The 24189-nt window shown below is 38.6% G+C and overlaps 1 protein-coding gene across 3 annotated transcripts in view; it reads left to right on the plus strand.

Moving 5' to 3' along the window:
• Window positions 1-23988, plus strand: part of LOC125464061 (protein phosphatase Slingshot homolog 1-like) — a 117283-nt gene extending 93295 nt beyond the window's left edge. For all 3 annotated transcript variants that reach the window (XM_048556068.1, XM_048556069.1, XM_048556070.2), the window contains 5 exons: window positions 5018-5064; window positions 5649-5795; window positions 10031-10231; window positions 15078-15783; window positions 16835-23988. In XM_048556068.1, coding sequence (XP_048412025.1) covers window positions 5018-5064; window positions 5649-5795; window positions 10031-10231; window positions 15078-15783; window positions 16835-18751 — 3018 coding nt within the window. In that variant the 3' untranslated portion in view covers window positions 18752-23988. The remainder of the gene's footprint in view (window positions 1-5017; window positions 5065-5648; window positions 5796-10030; window positions 10232-15077; window positions 15784-16834) is intronic.
• The last annotated feature ends 201 nt before the right edge of the window (window positions 23989-24189 follow it).

Consider the following 24189-nt stretch of genomic DNA (forward strand, 5'->3'; position numbering starts at 1 on the left):
ACATATATAATGAATTTTTCTAGTTACCCGCCCACAAGTATAGAGCGGAGGAAAAGGGAGCTACCTTTTTAATTCAATATCTTATTTTTTAAAATAGCCTGCTGACATTGTCTACAGCTCAACCTGGGAGTAGTTGTGGAGGTAATTGACATAAGGAGTAACTTGAAGTTCAGCAATTTTAAAACTCTTGCACTTGAACTACTTTATTTATAGTAATACCACTTGTGCGTCTGTATATAAATTACCAGCTGGTAGTGATGCGGTGAATGTGTTCTTGTGTTGATCAGTTGTGATAGTGGCTTTATACAAGGAAAAATTCAAAAGAGCAAAACTCACTTGTACTTCTGATGTTTCGATGGTCTTCATTGGCTGTCCTTTGATTTGAATATGATTTCTACTTGGGGTGTTGAGCTCTTCCCAAGGATCTTTATGTGGCTGAGATTCTCGACCCACAAATCTTTAGGTGCTTAGTACAGGACATTGCTTGAGACTGTGCATTTTTAAAAAATTCACTCCTGGGATGTGGGCATTGCTGGCTGGCTAGCATTTTGTTGCCTGTCCCTGGTTGCCCTTCAAGGTGATAGTGAGCTGCTTTCTTGAACTGCTGATATCCATTTGCTGTAGGTTGATCCGCAATGCCATTAGGGAGAGAATTCCAGCATTTTGACCCAGCAAAAGTTAAGAGTTGGGTAGTAAATGCTGGCCTGGCCAGTGACATCCATGTACCATGAGGGAATTTTTTTAAAATCTGGGGTCCAGATTCTTCTTCATTTTCTTTCCTTCTCTGCTGTTGCTCTGTGTCATGTTGTGACTCAAAGTGTGATCCAGCTTAATGGGCAAGTTATCACCGTTGTAAATGATTGGTAGAGAACTTCTATCCATCATCAATGTCCATGCTGTGTGCTTCAAGGAGAGCTTCAGTATGACTTTGACCTTTCTTGGAATGTTGACCATTTGAGAGTTCAGGACTGTCAACAGGACCTGGCAGGAGAGAGAGTTTTCTACTACCCAAACTGTCCATTCATTGAAGTTATTCTTTTCAGATTGTAGAGCTGGCTTCAACAGTGCCATTCTGGTTTGTTTGAGGGTCCTCGCACAATCAGGAAGAGATGGTGAAGGCGCTGCTGATGGAAGTTCTCTTGTGGTCTTGAGTTGCTGAGTGGCTGGAATTTTATATCTAGACATACACTTCAAGTCTATGGTACAAAAGCATGATGACTTGAACTGCTCTGTCCCCGAACATTTCTGTTGTCAATAGTATCTGCTGTAGTTTGTTGGAGACTGAGCTGGAGTAACTGATCTGGAGTTGGATTTCCTTAGCCAGTGGTTTCCTTTTGAAATAGGTGCCTGCCAAAGAATGAGAAGGGTGTTGATGTAAGAAAATTTATTGGGAGTAAAGGCTAGGACTGATTCTGGGATCAACAAGTAGGGAAATTGCATTCCCATTGTTCCTAATCAGCAAACATTGAACTTCACAAGTAACACTCATTTGTGAAAATGGTCCTGTGATCTGCAGTTCTTAAAGGGAAATAAAATGAGAAATGTCATAAAATAGTTGTAGTTCAAGGGGAGACAATTCAGCCTCTTCCACTGCTGGTCTCTGCAATACCAATTCAGCTATTTCCCCTCTCCTGTCTTTTCCGCTGAGTGCTACAGGTAAATAATCTGATATTCGTCTGTAGACCTCAATTGAATCTGCCTCACTGCACCCAAGTTGTACATTGCCGATTCTTATAGCTGTCTATATTTTTTTGTTTTTTAAAATGTGTCTTTTTCTAATTTCTCCACTGCTTTTTTTTTTGTTGATAATCTTAAAAGAAAGGTCCTCTGATTCTCGATCTTTTTCACCTTGGGAACGGCTTCTCCCTAACTACTATGGCTAGGCCTCTTTTTACTTTGAGCACTACCAAGTCTCCATTTAAGTTTTTTTTTCATTTTTGAAGGAAAACAGCTCAGTTTCTTAATTCTTGTGAACGTTCTTGAACATTCCCGAACACTACTATCTCTTTCCTAAGCTGTAGTGCTTAGAATTGGACCAAGTCAATGGTTTATAAGGTTTATCATACAGATTAGAAGCAGGAAAAATAGGGTACTTGGCCCTTCGGGTCTGCTCTGCCATTCAGTAAAGTCATGGCTTATCTGTTTATTCCACATTCCCACTTATTCCCAAAAGCCTGTCACCCTCTTATGTAGAATCTAGGTAGCTCTGCTTTAAAAAATTGGAAGATTCTGCCTTCACTACCTTGTTTAGGAAGACCCACTGTGAGGGGAAAAAAAAGTCTCCTCTATCTTAATTTGAGAAGCCTTCCTTATTAAAAAGTGCCTCCTAGTTCTAAATTCTCACAAGCGAAAATATCTTTTCTGCATACACCCTGTCAAGGTCCCTTAGGATTTTAGAACATAGAACAGTACAGCACAGAACAGGCCCTTCAGCCCACGATGTTGTGCTGACCATTGATCCTCATGTATGCACCCTCAAATTTCTGTGACCATATGCATGTCCAGCAGTCTCTTAAATGTCCCCAATGACCTTGCTTCCACAACTGCTGCTGGCAACGCATTCCATGCTCTCACAACTCTCTGTGTAAAGAACCCGCTTCTGACATCCCCTCTATACTTTCCTCCAACCAGCTTAAAACTATGACCCCTCGTGTAGCAATTTCTGCCCTGGGAAATAGTCTCTGGCTATCAACTCTATCTATGCCTCTCATTATCTTGTATACCTCAATTAGATCCTCTCTCCTCCTTTTCTCCAATGAAAAAAGTCCGAGCTCGGTCAACCTCACTTCATAAGATAAGCCCTCCAGTCCAGGCAGCATCCTGGTAAACCTCCTCTGAACCCTCTCCAAAGCATCCACATCTTTCCTATAATAGGACGACCAGAACTGGACGCAGTATTCCAAGTGCGGTCTAACCAAAGTTTTATAGAGCTGCAACAAGATCTCACGACTCTTAAACTCAATCCCCCTGCTAATGAAAGCCAAAACACCATATGTTTTCTTAACAACCCTGTCCACTTGGGTGGCCATTTTAAGGGATCTATGTATCTGCACACCAAGATCCCTCTGTTCCTCCACACTGCCAAGAATCCTATCCTTAATCCTGTACTCACCTTTCAAATTCGACCTTCCAAAATGCATCACCTCGCATTTATCCAGGTTGAACTCCATCTGCCACCTCTCAACCCATCTCTGCATCCTGTCAATGTCCCGCTGCAGCCTACAACAGCCCTCTACACTGTCAACGACACCTTCACCCTTCGTGTCGTCTGCAAACTTGCTGACCCATCCTTCAATCCCCTCATCCAAGTCATTAATAAAAGTTACAAACAGTAGAGGCCCAAGGTCAGAGCCCTGTGGAACCCCACTCACCACTGACTTCCAGGCAGAATATTTTCCTTCTACTATCACTCGCTGCCTTCTGTTGGCCAGCCAATTCTGTATCCAGACAGCTAAGTTCCCCTGTATCCCATTCCTCCTGACCTTCTGAATGAGCCTACCATGGGGAACCTTATCAAATGCCTCTATCCATCTTCAGTCTGCCTCCACCTCTCTCCCTATTTATTTCGGAATCCTCTCCCCATCCCCCTTTTCTGATAGGGTCTAGGCCCGAAACGTCAACTTTTGTGCTCCTAAGATGCTGCTTGGCCTGCTGTGTTCATCCAGTCCCACACTTTGTTATCTTGGATTCTCCAGCATCTGCAGTTCCCGTTATCACTGATCACCATTCTTCGGTGTCATCTTGTCTCCTTAGTTGTCACTATGAGTCCGTGCACCTCTTGGGATTGCCTTTTCAGCAAGCAACCTGCCGATGCTGATCCCCTCTGAAGAAACTACTGCTGGCCCTGCCAACCCTCAAGGAAAGGGACTGCTAACAATGCTGCTGATACTCTAGAATACTGCTGCTGCTGCGCAAGGGAAAAATAGAAAGTGCAAAAGTAAAAGAAAGGCAGGCGGGGGGGAAGGAAACCAGACGGAAGTGGATGAGCCCCAAGCTCGGGACCCAAATGCTGCTACTCCACTGCCGCCATCTTTGCCCTCTTAACAACTTACTTTTCTGACCTATTTTTGTGTTCCTTCAGTCCTTTTAAGATAAATGGTAAAAACTTGAAACGCCTGCACAGATCCCCATTTGTTGCACCTTGCCCACAAATTAAAGACCCTTTTATTCCTACTCTGTTTCCTGCTAGCAAGGTATTCATCTATCAATGTTTGTGTTCCAATCATAAGTTCTTAGTTTTTGTACTGTCCTTCCCTAATTATAGAGTCCAAGATCCTTTATAGTTTCTTAACAGACTTTTCAATCTGTCTAACACTTCCGCTAATTTGCATGTACAAATCCTAAGCCCTTCTCCTCCAGAACCCTTTTTAGAATATTACACTTTATAACCCTCCCCTTGTTAAGATTACCAAAATAAATCACTTTGCACTATGTATTTCCTTTAACTATTTTTAGTCATAATGTTAAACCTGCTCTAGTTCAGTTTGGAAGATCTGCAACCTATAAACAATTCTAAATTAACATGGATAATTTGTACCAGTCCTATAACAGCATCTCAATTTGGTTCATTTGCAGCTGGATGAAGGTTTGGTGAATAATGAAGTACTAACTGTAAATAATGCCAAAGTGCTTTTCTTATATAAACGTTAAATGAATCTGATGGATGTACTGTAAAGATTTTTTTTTAAATTCACTCATGGGACATGGGCTTTGCTGGCTGAGTTGGTATTTATTGGTCACCTCTAGTTACTCTTGAGAAGATGGTGGTGTGCTACCACCTTGTACTGCTACACTCCAAATACTACAGTTAGGGCTATTATGCTGTACAGGAGGGATTTCTAGGATTTTGATCCTGCACTATGTAAGGGGACTGCTATCTTTTCAAGTCAGGATGGTACTGACTTGGACAAGAACTTTCACAATGACATGTACAATGTGTAACATTTAAAGGCTGCTTTTCTAATTTTAAAACTAATCCTTGTGTATCAGAGTGTGATTATAATCAATGCCATTTTAGGGTTCAGAGTGGAATGCTTCGAACTTGGAAGAACTTCAAAGCACAGGGTAAGAACAAAATAATTATTGTGGTGTTTTTAATGTTTCACTTATCTAATAACCACTGTCAACTCATAAAACCATGTATCCTTTTCTCAACTGACTTTGCAAGGCAAAAGGAAATCACTGGCATAACTCCTGCATATCTACATCTCTTACCAGTTTGAGAGGTCATAACATTCAGATTTGTTCAAATGGTATTCCTGATGTGCAAGACCAGAAACTGAGTGAAACAGATTTTTATCACTGAAGTCTATGTTGGGGTTGCTAGTGGTAACTTGAGATGTTTTTTCTTCCCTTTTAGTTTTTGTGCTAGTCGTCAAGTGCAGGATTTGCAGCAGCTGCCCAATGTTGAGATTTGCTAAATTGGTCCATATCGTCCAGGAGGGTTATCACTTTTTGAGAACCACATGGTGTGCGCTGGCCTTTACCCATTTCCACAATGGAAAAATTGAAAATGATCAATATTTTTGACCATATGGTTGCAACTTTGTTTATTTTTATACAGTGTTTACTAAGTACATACATTCTGATGGTTGTTCTTCATGAAGATTGACATGAAATTTCTCAACAGTTCTTCTGGTCTGTTACAGTGTTGGGTACATCTTAAATGTAACCAGAGAAGTAGATAACTTCTTCCCAGGATTGTTCTGCTATCACAATATTCGAGTGTTTGACGAGGACGCTACGGACCTACTGGCATATTGGAATGATGCATATAACTTCATAACAAAAGCCAAGTGTGTACAAGAATGTTCTACTCTGTAAACAAGTTTTCCATGTTGGTGAAATGATTGTTTAAATACCTTCGCTGATTCTCCAGGGCAAAATATAAAATTTGAATTGCAGATGTGTGAATTAAAATCACTTAGTGCAATAAATACTATAGCAAAATAAATATACATTCTTTTAAATAACTAAAGCCTCAAGAAAATTGGTCCAAGCATTATTTGAAAGGGGATTTAAAGAAAATATTAGGTCAAAGCTGTCGTTCAAAATATAATGAACTTGAAGATTTAAAGGATTCAGTAAAGGATGACTAAGAAATTGGAGAGAACACAATAGAATAGTGAACCAGCAAGAGACATAAAAGAAGTATGAGCTTCTATGAGTACATAAAAAGGAAGAGATTAGCAACAGTAAATATAACTCCTTTAAAGGAATTATTGAAAACTTGGCTTAGAGGGGCAAGGATATCAGCTTACCATCCCTGGATGTTGGGAACAAAAATAGAAGTTGCTGGGAAAACTCAGCAGGTCTGGCAGCACCTGTGGAGAGACAGCAGAGTTATATTTCGGGCTTAAATACCCTTTAAAATGGATTTTATCTAGGAAATGGTTGGTATGTCTGCTGAAGCTGGAGGTGGGGAGTAGGGCAAAGTAAACAATAGGTAGAGATGAACTCCAGAGGGACACAACAGTGGTTGGACAGACAAAGGAATGGGCCACGTTCAGCCTGGGGGAATCAATTGCTGCAATGAGTCAACAAACGTTTTGTCTAAACAAAGAAATTGTCTTGCCCAATTGAACCAAATAAATATTTACTACTGGAAGCACGTTTACGTCAATGAGATTTGTCCCTGTTATCAGATTAGTTGGACAAATTGTAATTAATGCAGAAACGTGGCTCAGGGAGGGTCAGGACTGACAGCTTAATGTTCTAGATGCTATAGGAAAGATAGAAAGAGGGGGCACAAGATAGGAGGGGGTGTGGTGTTTTTGGTTAGGGATAATATTCCAGGGAGAATGTCCAATGAAGGTATTTGGGTCAAACTGAGAAATCAGAAAGGGAAGATCACCTCATTGGGATTGTACTGTAGGCACCCCAGTAGACAGTGGCAAGTTGAGAAGCAATTTTGTAAAGAAATCTTAAGATACCTGTAAGAATAATGGGGTTGTAATAGTAGAGGATTTTTACTTTCCAAACATAGACTGGGAACTGCCGTAGTGTTAAGCGCTGGGATGGAGAGGCACTTAAGTGTGTGCAGGAGCATTTTCTTATTCAGGATGTGAGTGTACCTACTAGAGAAAGAACAAAACTTAACTTTCTCTTGGCAAATAAGGCATGGAAAGTAAATGAGATGTCAGTGGAGGAGCACTTTGGGGCCAGTGATTATAATTCTATTAGTTTTAAAATAGTGAGAGAAAAAGATAGACCTGATCTAACAGCTAAAATTCTAAACTGGAGTAAAGCCAATTTTGTCAGTATCAGGCAAGAACGTTCAAAAGTTGATCAAGAGCAGATATTCTGAGGAAAAAGGATGCCTGGAAAGTGGGAGACCATTTAAGACTGAGATAAAGAGAGTCCAGAGATGACATGTTCTTGTTAGTGTGATGGGCAAGACTGGTATATGTAGAGAATGCTGGATGCTAAGAGAAATTGAGGCTCTGGTCAAGAAAAAGAAGTAGCCATAATGCAAATATAGATAGCAGGGATCAAGTGAATCCCTAGAGAAGTATAATGGCAGTAGGAGTATAATCAGGAGGGCAAAAAGGAGACATGAGATATCTTTGACAAATAGGGTTAAGGAAAAACCAAAGAGTTTTACAAATACATTAAGAACAAAAGAGTTACTAGGGAGAGAATAGGACCCCTTAAAAATAAACAAGCCATCTGTATGTGGAACCTCAGGAGATGGGTGAGATACTAAATGAATATCTTGCATCAGTATTTACAGTGGAAAAGAACATGGAAGCTAGAGAACTTGGAGAAATAGATAGTGATATCTTGAAAAGTGTCCTTATGGTTGTGCTGGATGTCTTAAAATGCATAAAGCTGGTCAAATCCCCTAGACCTGATCAGATGTATGCTAGAACTTTGTTGGAAGCTAGAGAAGTGATTGCACGGCCCAATGGTGAGACATTTGTATCATCATTAGAAGTGGGTAAGGTACCAGATGACTGGAGGTTGGCTACCGTGGTGCCACTATTTAAGAAAGATGGTAAGGAAAAGGCATGGAACTGTGGACCGGTGAGCTTGATGTCAGTGGTAGGTAAGCTGTTGGAGAGGATTCTGAGGGCATGTATTTGGAAAAGCAAAACCTGCTTGTGCATAGTCAGCATGGCTTTGTGAGTGGGAAACTATACCTCATTGACTTGATTGAGTTTTTTGAAGTGGTAACAAAATTGAAGGCAGAGCAGTAGACGTTGTCTCTATGGACTTCAGTAAGGTGTTCAACAAGGTTAGTTCGCATGAAATACAGGGAGAACTAGCCATTTGGATACAAAATTGGCTTCAAGGTAAAAGACAGAAGCTGGTGGTGGAGGGTTCCTTTTCAGGGTGGAGGCCTATGACCAACAGTAGGCCGCAAGGATTGGCACACTGCTTTTTCTCAATTGTATAAATGATTTGGATGTGAGTATAGGAAGCATGGTTTGTAAGTCTGCAGGTGACACCAGAATTGGTGTAGTGGACAGTGAAGAAAGTTACCTCAGGGTAACTGGACTTTGATTAGATAACCGATGGGCCAAGGATTGGTAGATGGAGTTTAATTGAGATAACTGTGAGGTGCTAGATTTTGGTAGGGCAAATCAGGGCCGGACTTGTACCCTAATGGCAGAGCTGGTGAACAAAGGGACTTTGGAGGGAACGTTCATAGCTCCTTTGAAAATGGAGCCACAGGTAGACAGGGTAGTGAAGAAGGCATTTTGTATACTTGCCTTTATTGGTCAATGCAAGCAGTATAGGAGTTGGGAGGTCATACTGTGGGTGTACAGGACATTTGTTAGGCCATTTTTGGAATACTGCATTCAGTTCTGATCTCTGTGCTATATGAAAGATGTTGTTAAACGTGAAAGAGTTCAAAAAAGATTTACAAGGACTTCGCCAGAATTGGAGTGTTTGAGCAAAAGGGAGAGGCTGAATCGGCAGGGCTTATTTTCCCTCTAGCCTTGGAGAGTGAACAATGACCTTTTATTAGAGGTTTATAAAATCATGAGGGACATGGATGGGGTGAATAGCCAAGGTCTTTTCCCTGGGTTCAGGATGTCCAGAATGAGAGGACATAGGTTTAAGGTGAGAGGGGAAAACTTTAAAAGGGACCTAAAGAGCAACTTTTTCAGGCAGATAGTGGTGTGTGTATGGAATGAGCTGCAAGAAGAAGTTCTACAAATACAACATTTAAAAGCATCTGAATGGGTACATGAACAGGAATGGTTTAGAGGGATATGGACCAAATTCTGGCAAATGGGATTAGATTGATTCAGGACATCTGGCCGGCATGGACGAGTTGGACCGAAGGATCTGTTTCCAAGCAGTACAGCTCTATGACTCTAATATAATGGCATAGCTATAGCCCATCCAAGAGAGAATTCTGTGACAAAAACAGAAATTTCTGGAAAAACATGGTTTCTGGAAAAACAGGTTAACTCTGCTTTCTCTCTGCAGATGCTGCCAGACCTGCTGTGTTTTTCCAGCAATTTCTATTTTTGTTTCTGATTTCCAGCATTTGCAGTTTGGTTTATTTGTGTTTAGAGAATACGCTGGCGCAGTTTACTAGACATTTTGTGGAATGCAGTCATTAATGACTGAATGCAAGGATCTACTTTGTTTTTGCATTTAAAGTCAGGAAGAAATTTGCTTGGTTTGTCTTTTTGGAGGTTTTGACTCAGAATGTGTACCTCCTGCATAAATTGGAAATCTTTAGAAGCACATCTAAAGTGGTTTTTAAATGCATTTTTCTAGTTTTGGATATCTTTGTCTCTAATGTTAACTAACTTGTTGTTTGTGCATTGGAGTAATAGCCTAAAAATTTAAGCAAAATGATCATGAGACTGAACTCTTATTAGAACCAACCTTCAGAATACATTAGTGATCAGAAAAGGATGCAATTCTTATATAATGCATTTAATGCTTCATTTGTTATTTTTCTGTTTGACAGTTTCAGAACAATGACTTCCATTTTAAGATTTCTGTAACTTTTCAGAAACTGTAATCGTGTAACTGTTTCAGCTTTCTAATCTTTCCTTACATGCAGGAAAGATCATTCCAAGTGTCTGGTACATTGCAAAATGGGTGTTAGCCGGTCTGCATCAACTGTCATCGCATATGCAATGAAAGAATATAGATGGTCACTGGAGAAAGCCTACAAATATGTGAAGGAAAAACGGAGTGTGGCACAACCAAATGCAGGGTTCATGAAGCAGTTGGCAGAATATGAAGGCATATTAGACGCTAGGTAAATAACCATTTTTCAAGCAAACCAAATCTAGATATTACTAGTACACTGTCATCTATGACATTTCAGTAAAATATTAAGTCCTAGGGTGCTTCACCACAGTCAGGAATGAAATCTGAACTTAACTCGTTTGCCCTGTTGCCCTATACGAAGGGCAAAGATTGAGATGAAAGGCAAAAAATCCAAACAAATTTATCACTAGTGTGGAAGAGTATATCATTGTAGGAATAATCTTAGCATATCTAAATTCCAGGCATCAAAGATCGTTGCACTGCACTGTAGTGCTAGTTAATTTGTGCACTGTTCAATGACTTTTAACTGAGTGTTGCTTTATGTTCCTGCGGTAAACCCAGGAATGCTCATGAGATTAGGGGTTTGAAAAAAGGGCATGGAATTTAAGTTATCTTGTTTCAATCTTCTATTATTTTTTCTTCACTGCTAAGTCTTAAATAATTAAATATTTGTGCAGGTCCCCATGCAGCACTTGAGGTTATTTTTATATTAAAGGGAATATTTGACCACTTATAGTTAATGTCGTAATTAAGTTTATTGAAATATAATAATAATGCTGTTAGCAGGATAAAACCTCTTCTTGGAAGCATGTGTATTGTCAGTAAGCTTTTACGGGGAGTAATCTTAAGTTATGTGCTGAAATTCATCAAATTACATTTTTTCTTTGATTTTTACAGAAATCCCATGATGGTCCAATTTTGATAGAAGTCCCAACACATTATTCACCTTATTTTGAATCACTGCATTTTCCCATCTCAATTTTGTAAAGCTTTATTTTGTCTAATCCTTATTGTTAAGATGCCAGTAGTATTTGAAATGTGATAAAAGGGAGCAACCCTGGATTCCCAACAACAATTTTTGAATAGTTTATAGTTGAGGGGCGGAGTCTACACTAATATTCTGAAGAATGGCCAATGTTAAGCCTTACCAGAGAATATTCAGTCAACTCCTATTTATCCAGCTGTGACATAATTTCAACTTTGCATGTAAATCCCTGTCGGGTTCAGTAATTTCTAACTGGTTTCCTTGCATTTACTGGCATCCATTGTTTGACTGTGTTGGCAATCAAAAAAGACAACTAACTTGACATTCTTGGTGGTTAGAAAAAGTTATCTCTGTCAATAAAATCAAAGGTATTTTTTTAAAATTATTTATTTAATTTAATTTGATTTACTTTAATTTATTCATTCATGGGATGTGTTATAATACTGACTAGGGCTGCAATTTTTGCCCATCCCTAGAAGTCCTTGAGAATACAATGTTCAGTTGCCTTTTTCAACTGCTGCAGTCCATTTTGTTTAGGTAGCTCCACAAAGCCAATACTAGTGGATCTCCTATGATGTTGCAAAGAGCAGAGGTTGGATCTAAGATCTGCCGTCCTATCAGGTGTGAATGAAAGTGGATAACTAAACAAATATCAGGAGGTGAAGACTCCATAAATACCCTCTTCCTGGACAATGGGGCAACCCAGCATATCAATGCAAAAGACAATGCTGAAGTATTTGCTTCTGCATTTGTTCAAAACTGCCAAGTGGATGATTCATCTCTGCCATCTCTTAAGGTCACCTACATCACAGATCCCAGCCTTCAATTTGTTTCACTCTGCACAATATTAAGAAATGGCTAAAGACACTGCTATGAGCTCTAATAAAATCCCGGCCCTAGTACAAAAGACTTGTGTTCCAAACCAAACAAGTCCCTAGCTAAACTGCTTCACTGCAGCTACAACATTGACATCTACCTGACAATGTGAAAAATTGCCTAGCTTTTGTTCTGTGCACATAAAGCAGCACAAACCCAGCATGGCCAATTACTGATCTATTAGTCTACTCTTGATCATCCAGAAAGTAATGGAAAGTGTTTTTGGCAGGGCTGTCAAGTGGAACATGAATAGGAGTGGCGTATTAACTGGCACTCAGTTTTGCTTCCATCAACGCCACTTATCTCCTGATCTTAATACAGCCTTGGTCTTAGTGAAAGAGCTGAATTCCAGAAGTGAACTTTCAATGATTGTTCTTGATCGTCCTCCACGATAAGGTCAGAGCAGGGATGATCTCTGGTAACTGCTTAATGTTCAGTACCATTCCTGACTCCTCGGTCCATGTTCATCTGCATCAAGACCTGGACGTCATCCATGTTTGGGCTGATAAGTGGCAAAGTAATATTTGCATTACATAAGTGCCAGGCAATGACTATTTCCAACAACAGAGAATCTAAACATCATCGCCTTGACATTCAATAATACTGCTGCCACTGAATCCCAACAATCAGAATTCTGGCATTTACCATTGACCAGAAACTGAACTGGACCAGCCATGTAAATGCTACCAGAGCAGTTCAGAAACTAGGAATTGTGTGGTAAATGGCTCATACCCTTTTTCCCCCAATGCTACGTCACTATGACAAGGCGCGAGTCAGGAGTATGATGGAATAATTTCTACTTGCCTGGAGGGGTGCAGTTCCAACACACTTGAAAAGCGCAATACCATCCAGGACAGAGCAGCCGTTTGCTTGGCACCACACCACCATCTTCAACATTACCCTGCTTCACCACCGGTGCACAGTGTGCTATCTCTAAAGAATCATTGCATTAATTCACAATTCAATTAACGTCAGTTTCCAAACTCATTATCTGTACCACCCAGAAGAGCAAGGGGAGAAGTTACGTAGAACAAACCATGAGCGAATTTTTTTTTTAAAATTGCACCTTCATCATGATGGTCTTGCTACATTTGTCCCTCAGTGGATTCAAACTGCCAACACTGAAAAATAGAATCAGCTTAAACTCGATTAAAACAGAAAATGTTGGAAATCCCAGCAGGTCTGGCAGATGATTCTGAAGAAGCATTCTCATTTTCTGTCTCCACACATGTTGCTAGCATCTTTTTTTTTGTTGATTACAGATTTCCAGTAACCACAGTAATAACTAAATTAAACTAGGGCGCATGAACATTAAGCAGTTATCAGTGATTCTCAACCTAAAGATTTTTGAATGGTTTAAGCAAAGACAGTTCCAACAATAACAATAAGCAAAAAGAAACTGCTAATGCAAGATGGATTGTTAATGTATTGTTGTTTTGTTTCCTTGCTGACAGAAATGTTGAATTTGTTTGGCTTAGTTTTAAAGACAAACATTTGGGTAATTGCAGTGGCCACTGTGAAGTTCTGAGCTGGCCAGATGCTTCTGTTGGTAAACAAAGCTGTCTAGAGTTAAGTTAGAAAATTGCAAATGTGTATCGCTGGACTGTGCGTACAAACAAATACGTTGCTGAACAATAAAAGACCGAGACCTATCTAGTTTCCCTTCTTCTGTCTTGTTAGCCACATGACTAAGTGAATAATAAAAGCTTCTTATTAAATAAAAAAAAGTATCTAGAAGATATCGTTCTATGATTCTTAAAAAGAACTTTATGATTTTGTTTTAATGTTTGTACATAATTGTCAGTCCTCCTGGATTCCATTTTTAAAATGGTCCGGAGCTATTACACCCTATGTGATTGCTGAGGATTGGAATATTTTCTGTTTTGGTCAACAATAGGCAAATTTTTTTTGCATGTGGAACAAGCAATGATCGTTTGTAGAAAAGTGAATTCAGCTGTCTTTCCTTGATATTCTGTGCCATTGCTACTCTTGTGCATCAGATTTTTGATTCAGAACAAAGCCACTTCTACTTTGCTCCAACACTATGCCTTATCCCCAAACTTGGAAGAGGACTTCTTATTCCTCCAATCCAACATTTACATCTACCACATCGTCCAACTAGTAACCAACATAGTTTTTCATGAAATGGCAATACCAATGTTATAAGCCCATGCCCATTAGGAATTATGATGCAACAGAGCAAACTCAATTTACCTATGTACTTTCATTCCAAATTTGAAAACAGTGCTCAGTAACAAAAGGTTATCATGAAGTCCTTCTCACTTATCAAAACACCATTTATTATTTTTAGAACTTTTCCATTAGTTTTTTTCAGAACACTGAGAACCTTGCACTGTAACACACAGGGTGTTAGAATAAAAACAGGAGGTGCTGGACTAACCAGCAGGTCTTGCAACATCTGTGGAGAGAGAAACAGTGTTAACATTTCAATTCTGATATGATTTTTCTTCCGCCATTCTCAATTCTAAACATTAACTGTCTTTCTTTCTCTATATATGTTCTCAGACTACTTGCAATTATCCAGCATTTTTTTTGTTTTTATTTCAGATGTCAAGCATCTGCCATACTTTGCTTTTGTATTTTGTGCATTTACCCCTTTTTTAAAACTTTTCTCCCTAACGTGTCTAGGTCTCTAAGCATGTGTGTCAGTGCTATTTAGAATATGCTTGAGATTTTCTCCTATCCAGGCAAAAATGAAACCTGTGTGGCAATAATCTTCCTTTTTTTTGCCTTCAGTGATAAATTCATGCCTCCTAGATGGAAGTTGGTGAGTTGAAGTCTTAGTTCAAAGATTTGAGCAGGTTATCTAGGTTATGGTATTGAGGGAGTATTGCATTGTTGGAGTTCCTGTCTTTTGGATGAGGTGGATGCAAAAGATCCAATAACAGTATTTAAAGAAGTGCAAGGCCAGTTTTGGGACCATTATTTATCCCTTAACCTATGTCACTAATACTAATTATCTGGTCATTATCTCAATGATGTCTGTGGAATCTTGTTGCATGCGAAGTGGCTACCATGTTCCCTATATTACAAAAGCTCTTTGAAATAACTTGAGTTATGAAAGCTACTGCAGAAATGAAAGATTTTATTTTTGCTTTCATTAGATCACTAAACAATATATTACTATTCTTGATCCTGTGGGTAAAACATTCTCTCTTTGTTTTTAAAACAGTAAACATCGACATAATATCTTGTGGAGACGCAACTCTGAGAGTGACTTACAAGAGACTGTGAGCGATCCAGTGTTCCAAAGTAGGAGAGCATCTACTCAGCAAGACTTGAACTGTAAAGCAGGAATTCGGCATACATGTGAGGAGCAGAAATATAATGATGCTGAAACATCTATGAATGTGACAGTGACCAATAAGGATGAAAGTGAGCCAGCTAATTTCAATTACAACTTAAGGTGTTTATCAGATCCTGTTACAGACAGTGCCTACAGCAGGCAGCAGAGAACGCTAGAACAATTTTCAATTCATTTTGACAATGTGGAAAAGAACGAAATTCAGATCGATAACGCAGATTTCAGGTGCACAGAAGATAGTGTCCATGACACTGGGATGCTTGCGTCATCTCAGCTTCAGGATAGCTATGACAGTGAAAGCAGACTGCAAGGCCAGACGGGAAATACTCTCAGGATGTCAACAGCAGCAGAGGAGCCAGAAGAGGAAAATGAGAACACATTGAATTTGGATATGCATGATCAAGTTGACCAGTTCATGGTAAACGGACCTAATACAGAAAATAATGCAGAGGCCATTGCAAATCTAAAAGGTGTGCTAGAGCCAGATTCAACATTCAGTGCAGAAGGTCAGCTCGGTAAAGATAATGTGAATAATAATAACAACACCACAAGAAATTACTTGGAAGTGGATGAAGTAAGTACAAAAATGAAATAAAATGACCATGTTAGTACACTCCAATCTGTCGTTTCTTCAATGCAGTCGTTCCATTTGGTGTTTTATTTGTTCATTCACAGGATGTAAGCATCGCTTGCTAAGCCAACATTTATTGCTCATCCCTAATTGCCCTTGAGAAGGTGGTGGTCAGTTACCTTCTTAAACTGCAGCAGTCTATGTGGTGTAGAGTCACCCATAGTGCTGTTGGGAAGGGGTTTCTAGGATTTTAACCTGACTGAAAGAATGACGATGTAGTTCCAAGTTGGGATGTTGTCTGGATTTCACGGGTTTTTCAGGTTGTAAATGCAGTAGCAATGTTAAGTTGAATGGTAGCTCTGTGAGTGTGAGTTAGCAGAGTAAGAGTGAGTCGTGGCACTTAGGCTTGCAGAGTGGAGAAGTTCTTTAATATCTGCCCTGCTGGGTATTCCTGAGACTATCGTAGAACAGGCTAGCTCGGTACGGTGGCAGCCATAAAAATAGGCAGCCTTCCTCTCCACTCCATCCACTAGCACTTCCAGGTGCCTGTCCCTCAAATAGAAAGCAAGCATTGCCACCTGAGCCAAGTGCTTGTGATAATGGTCACACAGTTCCTGGCTCACAGTATCTGTAGTGAAGTGCAGCTGACCTTCAAATATGACACCTGAGGATAAATGCAAGAAGGTCCCAGCCGTGAGTGAGCAGTTCCACCTCCCCTGCCTCCTGCATTGAGAGTGGTGCCAGTAGGCCAAGTTATATAATTAATGTGGTGAAGAACAAAAGATTGTGTGAGAAGAATTGCTGCAAGCCATAAAAGCCTGGGCTCCATGAATCTTGAAGGCAGAACATTTGACTGAGTGGGAAAATTCAGCCTTGTGTCTCCAGGCTGCTTTTTTAAACAAAATAAATACTGACTTTAGATTGAACCTACTTCGCTGTTATTTTCATACCTGTTGTTTTAAATGTATGCATATAACCTGCGTTTTAGTTAAACATGTTGACTTTCACCTGTGATTTTCATTTTAAACTATGCAATATTTCACATTTATTCCAGAATCTAACTACTACTGAAACCTCCAACAGTATCAGACCTATTAATAAATTTGCTTTGGACTGCTCGGATTCTGTAAGCAATCTTGTGTGCAAGCGATTTACGGATCGTTCTAAAAACTTGTTTCAGGTAAACATGTGTAGTACCAGCATGAAAGAGAGCCAAGCAACAGAGTCCAGTAATTTGGAATATTTATTGAACAGAGCTTCAGATATGCAAATGACTGAAACATTCTCTGGGATTCCCAATAAAACGGAAGTGGCAGAAAAACCTGTCAATAGGTTTGATGCTATTTACGCAACTGATACAATACTTTTGCACGAAACTACAGAAACAGATGTAGGTTTACGACTAAACTCTGAAGAACAGCAGCAAAAGACCATGGTGGCTTATCACAATTGCAGAAATGTGACCAGTGATTTCCATACTGAAGTATTGGTTCTTGATGCAATGACTTCGTTGTCTGGCAGACGGCAAGACTTGAAACAGTTGCCAGTAGTAAGCCCATGTATGGGCACCCATGAATATCTGAAAACTTTAATCGATTCAACGACTGGGTTTGTTTCTTCAAGTTCTAAAGTTGATGAACAAGTGTTGCAAATTCCAGAATTCAAAACGCATCAGTCAGAAGATAAATTAAATCAGTTAACTCATAATGCTGTAACTTTAGGAAATGAATGGGATAATATAGCTGAAGTTATGGAACAGTCTAAGTGTATGCTTTCTATGCCACCTAGTAGGCAACAAATTGAAGATAAGTTAGTAGGTTTTCCGAGCAGCAGTAATGAAAAGATGAGTGTTAAACCAAAGAAGCAACTGATAAATAACCAAGAGATGGAAAAGTCAAAAATTCAGAGTTACTTGATGCAGCATCAAGAATCTATCCTTCAGCTACAGAAGGCTGGGTTGGTTAGAAAACATACCAAAGAATTGGAAAGGCTAACGTTTCTGACGTCTCCAAGTAGACAAGTCCAGAGCCCAAACCTTGAAAATAGGAAAACGGCGTTCGCAGAGAGTGATTCCTTAGATTTGACCATGCATGAGCCTGTGGTAGACATTCAGGATCTTGCACAGTCTTATGAAGATATGGAGACCAGTGTGCTGTCTGAGCTTAGCTGTGATGAGTTTTATTTTATGGACAGTTTATGCCAGAAAGCATCCACACCTTATGTAAGTAATTGGAGTGGATCAGGATATCTTAGTAAGGATTGCCTGCAGCAAATCTGTGCAACACTGATACCATCACCTTTAACTTCAAGCTTGACTCGTAGCTCCAGCAGTGATAGCCTTCACAGCATTCAAGGACAGCCTGGTTTAGTTGAACTACGGAGACAGGAAATCGAAGCCAGGATGCGTCAGGCAGGACTGACCATCTGTTCAGAAATGAAGCGATCTCATTCCATAGCCAAACTTAGAAGCCTGAACATATCTAGTGAGGATCTGTCATCCCAGGAAAAAGAAGCCGAAACTTCCATCGGCTCAAGTAACATTAAATTGGTTGAGAGTTTATTGTTGCCTAATGTTATTGAAAAAATGAAGTGGAAAAGCAGTCTTTGCGAGGAAATAGATATGCACACTGAAACAATTTCGATCAAGGAGCCACTGAAATCAATTGAGACTTCCTGTTCTATATCGGAACATAAAACTCTGCCTTATATTCAGAGCACTGGTCAAGCTGAACACCCTTGCCGGATGTTTTCTCCTACCAAATACAGTGTTAGTGATCCAGAGATTACACAGCAATTTGAAGATTTTATTTCAGTTCCTTCATTTGAGCTAAGCCAATTCCATACTCAGAGTGCCAACGAACTTTGTCCTTTGGCTTCTAAGGAACAGAATGTACGAATTCATCCTGTCCGGAAGCTCAGAAAAGCATGTGAGAGAAAGAGAACTAACAACTTACTCTATAACACCATGTGATTATTTGGCAACAAGAATACATTCCAATCTTCCTTTTAAAGACAAGAACTTTAAACCAAAAATGTTATCTGATCTCTAATAGCTCAAAAAATTATTCAAAAACATCCATTTTGGAAAGTACAGTTCTGTGCTGAATAGTTTGTTCTTTTTAGACTGAAGCTAGAATTTCTGAAATTGCATTTTCACTTCTGAAAAATTTCACACTTTGTAAACAGACCAAGATTTTGTTTTAAGAAAGGAGGCCAATTCAAAGTACAAATTCAGTTAGCCCTATTGAATTTTGGAAATATGCCCATGAAATTTGAATGTTACTTGAAGCCTAGGCCCCGAAATACTATGATTTGTTACATTCTCCAAGCCAGCAGAAATCTGAACCAGAAAATCACATGGATTAAGAAGAAGCTTCATAGCTGCAGTAAATTGTCTCCAATCTTGCATGATTTGCACCTTTTCTTTAAATAAAAGCCTTTGTCCTTGGGGGAGAATAAATCATCATTGTGCTGTTGCTTACAAGTTCTATTGATTTAGGGGTCAAAATGGAACTCATGCTATAAGCTTGGCAATGATTCCTTCTGTCTAAACAAAGACAAATTGAGATATGCTCCCTTTTTGGACCCACTGTCTAAAGATTTTCTTCCATACTTGCCTTAAGCTGAAGTAATGTAGACGGTATGCTTTCAAAGACACACTTCAAATTATGACAGTTTGTGATGAGCTTTTTTTTTTGTTTTTAACAAAGTTAAGAAAGATCTATTTTTCAGATCTGTCAACATTTACTAACCTTGATCCAAGAAAATAAGCTACACTAATCAGACCAGTATATATCTAAACTATCAGTATATAACAGCCGTACCTGTGAGATTTGTATGGGCAATGCCATGCTGTTAACTCTGTTACTGTTTGCAAGCCAGTCCCTAAGCTATTCAACTGAAGGAGGCATTTGAGCTTTTTCTTTCTTATGTTGAGACCAGAATCTGTGACAAGTACTTTAGATAATTTAACATGCAAGCTACTTTTCTGTTAAAAGGAGGGCTGTTAACACTTTTTTAATCAATTCAATAGTGATAATAAAAATATAATTGTTAGGTATTTCCAATTAGAGCTTCCATTGTAAATCTTGTATTCTGAACCTTGGAATTTTTAAAATTTGCATTTGTAGAGATGATTTGTCCATGAATCTTTCCAAAACGGTGGAAATACCCAGTGCCCTCATTTACTTAAGTACATGTTCTGTTCATATTTTTTGTGTGTCTTGAATTTGTGTTTTTTAAATTCCTTTCTTTCTAGAACTTTTCCCACTCAAGGAAGACAGTTTGGGGAATTAAAAAGATGAAAGTGCTACTGATTCAAGTTACTGGTTAAAATTGAGACATTTAGAATTTGTGAAACTCTTTAAATGTGATTCTTTCAGTCATAATTTTTAATGCCATGTGACTACATAAATTGGCATTCTAGTCCACGCATATAATAGTTAATCACCTTACACCTGCAAAACTTGAGGATTTCATTCTGAGTTAATGTATGTACTAAGTTATTATGAGCAGGTTTTTGTGAGAAATGTTTTAAGATGCATTCTTCAGTAGAATCTATGCTGTGATTTATTTTCAATGAAAACAGTGCTTAAAATATTTTTATTTCATTTGTAAAGATGTACTTCAGTGCCTTTCATTTTGTGAATACTGTATGTGCAATGGTTATTGAGAGAGCAAGCATGATTTTACAGATGCAGTATCCAGAAACAAATGTGGAATATTATTGAATAATGTCTCCAAAAAGCTGTTCAAAATTCATGTACATGAGTATTCAGTTTGTACAGTTTTCATTTCAAGAGAGGTCCGATTTTGTGATTTAAAAAAAAGTAACTTTTTACTGTTAGCCCAGTGCATTAGTTGTATGCATATTGCACTTTTTTTAACGTGTTAATGTGAACTGTGCAAATATATGTTGAAAATAAATGGACTTTTTCTCATAATGCCTTGTATTTGCACTAGATTTCCTGCAGGTTAATTAAATGCTAACCTCTTCATTTGTTTCAGGCTCCTGATGAAAGAAAATGGCTTAATCCTTCAAACATCTGGAGAGTGCGTCAGAATTAATTATTTTGAAATGTAGTGATTAAGCAGCAGGCAGCTAAATGCCCAGTTAATTTGTTTTAATTATTGATTTAGGAGTTGATTAGGATATAAGGGAACTTCACTGCTTGTTGAGTTGGACAAAAAAAGTCTTGTAACATCTTCAAAGACATCTTGGTCCTCAGTATTAGCCACTACAGTGAAAAACAGCAGATCAACCATGCAGCATTCCCCTTTTATTGTACACGCGTGTCAGCATTATGCTGAAACCAAGTATTCATTGTTTTCATAATTCAGTCAAGTTGGCATTAATGATGACCAAATCTCTCACACTTAAGGAAAGTCTGCCTTAAGCCCACAGATAGAGTAGGGTCTAGGCCCGAAACGTCAGCTTTCCTGCTCCTCTGATGCTTCTTGGCCTGCAGTGTTCATCCAGCTCTACACCTTGTCTTAAATCCACACTTCAGTCTGTGCTAGGGTAGCTTCATAATCATCATTTTTACAGTCTGGGATCTGCCATCTCCAGTACCTGACAAATATTGCAACTGTCTAATGATCTTCGAACAATTTTGGTCAGTTTGGATGCATCCAAAGAAGTCTCTGACCAGAGCTTCAGAAGTTCTAAATGATAATAAGAGATTAAGGCTGCAAACCTGACATTATGTATTTTGGCAGTATGTGTTGGCTCTTTCTGGTAGATTGTTTTTGAGCATTCTCCACAGAGTAGATCAAGAAAGGAAATATTTTTTAAAAATCATTGGGTTTAAAGAATGCCCCCATTATTCTTTGTCTTAAAGGTCTTTTTTCTAAAAGTTATATTTGCTGTTGCAACTTCTGCCGTAAAAATTTTAGATTTCAGCCAGAACTACTGGATCAGTTTTCTGCATCATGCATGGTTACCTCACTTCAGGTCTTTTCTTTTGGAATTAAAATGGTATTATGGCGCATTTGGCTTAAACATGTGGACCAAGATCATACAGTTGTCTTAAATGCCGTGGTGGGCAAGTATGACCAATTGTAACTATTTCCTTGAAATCAGTATGGCTTTCAATTCAAAAGCCAGTAATGATTTGAAAGTTTCTGTGGGGGAGAAAGAAGTGTTGAAGGCATTGACTGATAGCTGATCCGAGGATTTGTATGGTGATCAGCTCACCAAAGTGAGACTATTGCCTTTATCAATTTGTAATGAAGTGCAGCAGTCTTTAGCATAGATAGGCACATTTGACATCACAGCGAAGACTGATTATGGGTTAGATTTCCCTTTTCTCCTTGAATTCATTGGAGATGGTGTGGCTAGGGCTTTGTTAATTTCTACAGTTCCCACCAACAGAACTCATTGGTTTCATCTCGCAGCAAGAAACATTCAAGTAAAATATTGCAATATTGGGTAGTTAGCCTTAGCATAGGGTATGTAAGAAAAGATAACGTATTTCATCACAAGTATGAATAGGATAATTAACTGAAACAACATTATTCTTATGATCATTATTCTTAAGATCTAACTGTTGCAAAATCTGTTTAACTTGAAATGTGTTGCCAACATTATTTATTCATGGTCACTGCATCTCAGGTGGCTTAAATACTTTGGCATCTGCAGTTTATATTTTTTAAATTACTTCCTACCTATGACAGCCAGCATCCATGAATTTTGTAGAAATGTGTCTACAATAACTTTAGATGCCAACATGTATGCAAATCTTTTATAACACCAAGAGGTTATAACTCTACAGATCAGAATTTTATCTTTATTGCTGAACACAATTATGCTTGAATAGTGTTGCACTTCTGGAAACTGGTGAGATGATAGTGGATGCAAGAAGGAGATTAGGAAACCAATCTGCTAAAGTTTTATAAAGAAAATATTGGAAAAACAGATTCAGATGGTCAACAATAATGGCATACTATATTCAGATAAAATCCCGGATTTGAAAATGTGGCACTTTTTCACCGGCTAATTAGATCTGTGGGATATAGTGAAGAATGGGACACTAATAATGGATCACAATAAATGGAATGTAGTGAACCTAGATGCTCAAGTACTGGAAAAAAATTAGCATTTTAAACAGCAGCTATGTTCTCTCTCCTCCACACCCCTATCCACACACACACACGCACCCCTTTTGTCCAATCTCAGATGCAGAAAAGCGTATACATAATTTCTAGAAATGAATCACTACATTTGGCTGACGTGCATTCTCCATCAATTATTGTAACCATGTCTACTTGGAATGTAAATGATATTGTACTTAAAATCAATACAAGTAATGAACAGAATTCTGTCAGTACCAGCTGGATAGTGCTGAGAGCACATCATCTTGTCTCTACATTAACTGCCTGTTTATTTTGTTTGTTTAATTGGCTCTGCCAATACTTCATTCACTATTCACAATTTATTGGCTTTAATCTAACTTGTTAGATTTTTAAGGAGTTTCCATTCTTTCATCTCTGGTGCTATTTGTTTTCTTGTATTCAAGGTCTTGATGTTTGAATAATGACAATGATGACTGCAGTGAACTGTACAAATTACTTCCTTTGGGTATAGTCTATTTACATTGTTATCAAATGATAAAACTACTTAATATTGTTTCCATTAGTTAAAGATTTTAACAAAGTTTGCACTCTCACAAGACTACTTTACATAACCCGTGAGAAAAGCTGGCTTTAGTTATTTCTGCTGATCTAGATTCAAAAGTTATCTCTGAGGAAAAGACAGCATTTTAAAAATAATCAAAATTTAGCGAAATCTCTCTGGTTTTGGGCACCTAAGTAAATCTTAAGGATCCAGCCCTCACTGTTATAACAATGCCTGTGAATTTCAGAGTCATTCTTTATTTGACTGTAATAGGAGCTGAGAACTTGATCATCCCTGTCAACAACCATATTTTCATCTGGATGCTTCATTGAAGAATTAGTATTTGATTGCTTCTGGGTAGGAATCTATTTTGATCTGTCAAGAAATATTCTTTTATTTTCAATTTGGACTTATAAAGTTTGGAATCTGGTCTTTTTGTTCCTTCTGTATTCTTATATTAAGAAATGGATCTATTTTCAAGTGGATTGTTTAATGTCATACAGCCTCCTTTCAGCAAATGTAATATCAACATTTACCTGCCTATCACTTTGTGACTGTGATTTTCAGTCTTATGTCATGTAACCATAACTGCTAAGGCAATATATTGAGCTATTGAATCATGAAATCATGGTAATAAAGCACCAAATTGTTGCCGTGGCAATCTCGTGTAGGCTGGAACTTTTTTTCCTGGAGTGTGGGAGGTTGAAGTGTGACCTTATAGAGGATTATAAAATAGTGAGGGGCATAGATAACGTGAATAGCCAAGATCTTTTACAGAGGGAAAGGGAGTCCAA

This window comes from Stegostoma tigrinum, chromosome 26 (assembly GCF_030684315.1).
Source record: "Stegostoma tigrinum isolate sSteTig4 chromosome 26, sSteTig4.hap1, whole genome shotgun sequence".
Taxonomy (NCBI): Eukaryota; Metazoa; Chordata; class Chondrichthyes; order Orectolobiformes; family Stegostomatidae; genus Stegostoma; species Stegostoma tigrinum.